The sequence below is a fragment of the Loxodonta africana genome, chromosome 9 (assembly GCF_030014295.1).
Source record: "Loxodonta africana isolate mLoxAfr1 chromosome 9, mLoxAfr1.hap2, whole genome shotgun sequence".
Classification (NCBI taxonomy): Eukaryota; Metazoa; Chordata; class Mammalia; order Proboscidea; family Elephantidae; genus Loxodonta; species Loxodonta africana.
This window is the reverse complement of record NC_087350.1, coordinates 39,440,475-39,446,474: the sequence shown is the minus strand read 5'-3', so window position 1 is coordinate 39,446,474 and position 6,000 is coordinate 39,440,475. Positions and strand designations below refer to the sequence as shown.

The 6,000-nt window shown below is 39.6% G+C and overlaps 1 protein-coding gene across 2 annotated transcripts in view; it reads right to left on the bottom strand.

Annotated features, from left to right (window-relative positions):
- Nucleotides 1-3,473: 3,473 nt before the first annotated feature.
- The window catches only part of CEMIP2 (cell migration inducing hyaluronidase 2), an 86,968-nt gene continuing 84,441 nt past the window's right edge, over nt 3,474-6,000 (bottom strand). The window contains exons 23-24 of one of the 2 annotated variants that reach the window (XM_003407399.4): nt 4,990-5,093; nt 3,474-4,635 (exon numbers count right to left, since the gene is read on the bottom strand). In XM_003407399.4, the coding sequence (XP_003407447.1) occupies nt 4,439-4,635; nt 4,990-5,093 (301 nt within the window). In that variant the 3' untranslated portion in view covers nt 3,474-4,438. The remainder of the gene's footprint in view (nt 4,636-4,989; nt 5,094-6,000) is intronic. The other variant, XM_023544750.2, reaches the window with a different exon arrangement.

The window sequence follows — 6,000 nt, the reverse complement described above, 5'->3', positions numbered from 1 at the left end:
TCATATAATTTTCATGTTCAAAAAACATAACTCCTCTTTTGACTTTTTCCAATATGTTATATTTTAAAATGTAAAAACCATTCTTAGCTCAACATTGGTTCAAAAACAGGCAGTGGGGGTGGGTTTGGCCCACAAGTCATAGTTTGCTAACCCTTGATTAACCAATGGTGAACATAAAAGTGTCAGCTTTTCTGAGAAGAAACTTTAAATCTGTAGCTTTTCGTATACAGATTAATCACGTTGACCTTCTTAGAAAAATCACAAAAACAAATCTATGAAGATGTTTTCTGACCCACCCTTTGTTGTATTTTCAGATATAACACTTCCACAGCTTGCTATGGCTGTTTTTGGATGCCCTGTGGGCCACAGTTCATTTAGAAATCTTTATATTTCAGTCTGTCATTCTTTAATTTTATCATATAAAAGTATATGTGTCCTTCCCTACACCACTAGGGCCGCATGAAGCAACCAGTTTCTCATATTGAAGATAAAGAAGAGTAAAAAGCCATTTACCTTCTGAATGACTGGAAAGATACTGCCAGATGTGAAGAGCATTTTGTTATTTGTGAAGGGAAAGAGGGACACTGGGCAGGGGTGTCTTTCCTTGTTTTTTCTCACCTATTTGTTGCAAACTACCTCCAGTTCATTCAGAGTGTCTGCTCACATTTGTAGCAGACTCGGTTATTACCAGGTAAGATGAGCAGTACTTAGACAAGCCTGTCACCCAATTACACCCATTGAAGGTCTTCACTTCCCAGGAATGTCTCACGTTATTAAACCTGGTTTAATCAGCATTTGAAGGCCAAACAAGAATTCTAGAAGGTAATCTCTAACTCTGTATCGTGGATGGAATCCACAACCATTGCCATTATGGAATCTAAGTTCTTACCTACCAGGAACAACCAAAAAAACAAACCACTCTTGAAATAAGTGCCTTCCGTCTTCTTGAAATGCCTTTTGGCTGGACTCATGGGAACATTACCTCATTTTGTTTCTGAAGGAATGAAAACCTAGTTGTCTGAAGTATTCAAGTCTCTATCCATCCCCTAATTTGCCCACCCCTCCTCAAAAGAAAATAATCCACTCAATGGCAGGAGAATGTGCTCCCTTCTGATGAAGTCAGGACAGAGGACTCGTAAATCCCCCTGTGTCTAAACATGAGCTTAGCGGCTGCTTTGGAGTCATATTCCTAGAACCTGCGCCTGCCTTTCATCTGCTCGTAGGCACTCTCCTCCAGCCTCTGAGGATGATATATGGTACGCTGGCTCAGGCGAAGAGGCAGGAATCTCGCTGCAAAGACTGAAACGCCGGACTCTGCCAACATGTTCCAGCCCCTGTGTTTCTCATCAGCAGTCTGCTTTGTGAACGACCACATTGCTGGAACTCAACCAATTGCCTCACCTGATGAAAAATGCTTACGAATGTATAAATCACCTTTGAGTAGATTTTCTTGGTAGAAATAGAGCAGATTGCCAGCTCCCAATTGCCTGAAATGTGTGTACCAGTTTATATGACCACTCTATCTTTTGGAGAGGATTAAGAACTAAAAACTGTATTAAAAAGTTCTACTAAAAGAAGACTATCAGCCATAAGGAGACCTGGTGGCGTAGTGATTAAGGGCTCGGCCGCTAACCAAAAGTTTGGTGGTTCGAATCCACCAGGCGCTTGTACAAATCCCATGGGGCAGTTCTACTCCATTCTGTAGGGTAGCTATGAGTGGGAATCAACTTGACAGCAATGGGTTTGGTTTTTGGTATTAGCCAAAAAGAGAAATGAAGTTCTGGTACATGCTATGACCTGGATGAACCTTGAGAACGATATGCTGACTGAAATAAATGAGACAGAAAAGGACAAATATTATATAATCCTAAATAATATGAAATATCTAGAATAGGCAATTGCGTAGAGACCTAAGATTATCTGTGAGGATCAGGAGCTGAGTGAGAGGAGAGGGGAACAGAGAGTTATTGCTTAAGGGGTACAGAGTTTCTGTTTGGGGTGAGAAAAAAAAAGTTTTAGAAATAGATAATGGTAATGATTGCACAAGATGGTGACTATAATATCATCAAATTATACACATAAAAAATGGTTAAAATGGTAAATTTTATGTTATATATATTTTACCACATAATTTTTTTTTTTTTTTTAAAGGAAGACAAAAGTGCAATGTTTGTTTAGGGCTGTAAGTTCTGGGAGTAATATAGGAATCTCAAAATAATAATAGGTAAATGTAATTTTATTAAAAAAAAAGTTATAGACTGAAGTTAAGCGCTGGACCTATCAGTGCAGTAATTCCCAACTGTGGCTGCATGTTAGAATCACTCTGGGAGCTTAAAAAAAAAACAATTAAAAAAGAATCTGGGGGGATTGTACTGGAGGTAGAGACCAGGTGTCTATATTTTTTAAAACTCCCCAGGTGATTCAAATTTGCCAGCAAGGCTGAGAACCACTGCACAGGAGACTACAGCCCCTGCCTTTTTGAAGCTTAGTCTCACAAAATTGACTTGGTAGACAGTTTCCCCTCCTCATTTCTGCCAGTAATTTCTTTACAGCTGGAATTAAAAAATAGATCCACACATATGTAAAAATACATGCGCACGTATTTTTATTTATTTAACTTAGGCCCTGGTGATTAATATATGAATCAGAAAAACTGAGTGCCTTGGAACTTATATATCCTTTTCAAATCTTTGAAGAACCAAACTCTGCAAACACGCACGCAAGATATTTAAGTCATAAAACACACACACACATACAGACTTGAACCACCTTCAGGAACCATGACCCAATAATATATTTAATAGGTGAGATCTCATTCATCAATATACAAAAAAAAGAGAAAAAACCCCAACAACTACACTTTGATTAAGACCCATGCCCTTGGCAAGGGCACTTACAGTTAGAAAGGTTTATCGGTAGCACTTTGAGGTAGCATATTTTGTAAGGTAACAGAAGTCATAGAGCTGCTCTGCAGTTTCTCCTGGACTCAAAGGTGCAGGCCATCAACCTTTGCCCTTGGGAGAGGAAAGTGAATTTGTCTGTACTCATCGCCAATGTCAGCTGGAAAACACTTCCTACTATCTCCCCGGGGCCGTCCCTTCACTACACTGCATGCATCGTGGATTTAGGACAACGTAGATTTAGGAAAATAGCATTTTGATACTTTTTTCCTCTTGGTTTGGCAACCTCCCAGGCTGCAGAGTCATCTCCTTTTGCTATGTGCCATTCTCATGGGCAGGAGAATCAGGGACCCGATGGGAGAGGGAAATAGGGCATAATGGCCCCTTTTATGTATCAGCTCTAAAAATTTAATTAATTAGGAGTGACCGACTCCAAAGCTATAAAGAGGTTCATTCCTGGACTTTTCTATCATGATTCCGGCCCTTTAAGACTCCCTCATCCCCCCTACCCCCCACGTTGGATACAATCATTTTGGGGTATCATTAAGCTTTCTGTGATTTTCCTGACAGGGCTGTGAGCAGAAAAGCTTAAAAAAAAAAAAATCCACGTACAAAAACATCATCAAAAAATCCGGGTTCAGGAGCAACATAGAGAACAGACTTCCTTTGTGCAAGTTAAAAAATGACACAAGGTTATGGTTCGGGAGAATGGCCTGCTTCTTTCTTAAAAAAAAAAAAAAAAGGTAAATATTCATCTCAGCTCTGTCTTTTAAACACAAATATACAGTCAGAACAGGCTAAGGATTAAAGCTGCAAAATGGTCCCAACAACCTCCAACCTTGGTGCAAGTCAACCTTTTTGCCCAATAGTCATAGGTTAAAAGGATTTCTAATCCCTAAAAAGCCCTTTTGGCCCAAGGTACTTTGCTGTTTGAAAAATTGAACACTTAGAAGTCATTAATATAGAAATAAGTAAAAATAGCACATGTCCAGATAAAAAAGGGCATGAGCTGGGCCTGAGTTGCCACTTAAAACTCTGTCATTCGGTATTATATAAAATCCTAAAAAGTTGCCCAGAAACAGGGCCCAAGGCATCACGGAACATACCAGCCACCCAAGTCAATCACCACATGACACAGCTGAGCTTTAGGCTTCAAGTATCCAAGGTGCTACAATAGCTGGTCCTCTGAGGAGCTCAGGCTGGCTCTCTTTGCCCCCCACCCCACCCCAAAACATCCCATGATACAACAAGTAAAACACTGCTTAGGGTCACTAAAAAACTCGGGGGTAGAAGGAGTGAGAGAACCATTCTCCAAAGACACCAGCCTTACAAATACAAATAAATTCTTCAACATTTTATACAACTACAAGGTGCGTGAGCTGGTATTCAGCACTTTTAACTGTTTGTTTTGTTGCCCTCCCTGTTCTATATCAAACAGGGAAATGGTTCCATTGGGTTAACAGTGTCATTTTTAAATGCCATAAATTAAATAAGTTAGTTCACATTTTTTTTCCCAGCACTTAAGTTACAGTTAGTCTCTAATGTGCTTTCGAAGCTTGCTTTAACAGTTCCAGGTCTCGTCTGCGGACAGCAGCGGTTCTGTGACAACCATATTCACTCAGCTGCAAAGGTATGAATTGTTCCAGCAGCCCGAGGCCCTCTCCAGCAGGACTGGTAAATAGCTTAGTCCACGAAGGTTTAAAGTTTCCACTGAATCCCAAAAATATGGTACTCCCTGGAAAAAAAAAAAAAAAAGTTCTATTTGTGTAGCTACTAGTTCCAGGCAAGATAATGTGGGAAGTGAGCTGGAGGTGAGCAAAACGGAGACAGCTATTAAAAAAAACAAACAAAAAACTACACTTTCCTACGTCAACAAGTGAACTCTTACTGCCTACCTCTTGCCCCAAATAACACACCACATCCCAACACGCTTCCATGAACACTGTCCTCTTATTTACAAATTATCTTAACAGTACCCACTCCAGTAAAACATCCAAATGAGAATGGTCTAATAGCTAAATTCCAACTTAAAAAAAATGCAGATGCTGCTGGTCTCCTAAGGATTACATAAAATAATACAAATACACACCTTTGTTATAAAGATGAGTTGGTTTGGCTAATCCCAGAGGTACTAACGAATCTGAAACGTTCAACTCCTTTATTTCTCCTCTTGTGCTCAACAGAACAATTGACCTGTAATTAAAAGTTTAAAAAATAAGAATAAAATTCAGTAATGCAGCATGTATTTACTGAGTGTTTTCCTGAAAGGAGTACAGAACCAAAAAAGACCAAACCAGCTGCATTAAGTCAATTTCCACTCATGGCCACTCCAGGTGTTGCAGACTAGAACAGAGCTCTATAGGGTTTTCAAGGCTGTGATTTTTCAGAAGCATATCACCAGGCCGTTCTTCCAAGGTGCCTCTGGGTAGGTTTGAACCTCCAACCTTTCAGTTAGTAGCCAGGTCCTTAACCATTCGCACCACCTGGGGACTCCGAAACGAGTACAGTATAGAAATACTAGTTAAAAGCACAACTCGTAAGGAAAAAAATCTCAGCTGCGTTCTCATCTCTGCTATTACAAGGGCCCACACCCCTGCCCCACCTAGAACTTCTCATGTTGCTATTACAAAGGGTCTCTAAACAAAGGGAGCCCACAGGTCACTTAGGTAAACTGACCTAGTGGACAGCTGGGGACCGAGTTCTCCTAGAGAATAAACTATTATAACAAAACATGGGGGGGAGGTTTATTTTGTTTTCAGATGCTCTATTTATGCTTTAATATCTGTTTATTCAATAAATGGATAAATACCAATTCTACATAAATCAATAAAATCTGTCCCCCATGGTTTGGATTAAATCGCCATCTTTATCAGGCAATAAATCAGTACATACATTCAGATCTGTTTGTGTGGATTTTCCGTTCTCTTCCTCTGATCTCTGTCTCCTTTGCCAATACCACACTGACCTAATCACTATGGCTTTATCATTTGTTTAATATCTGATAAAATAAGCCCCTTTTATTATTGTAATTTTTTTTTTTTAATGTTCGATTATTCTCCCACGTTTATTTTCCAGATGAACCTCGGTATCAACTGTCAAC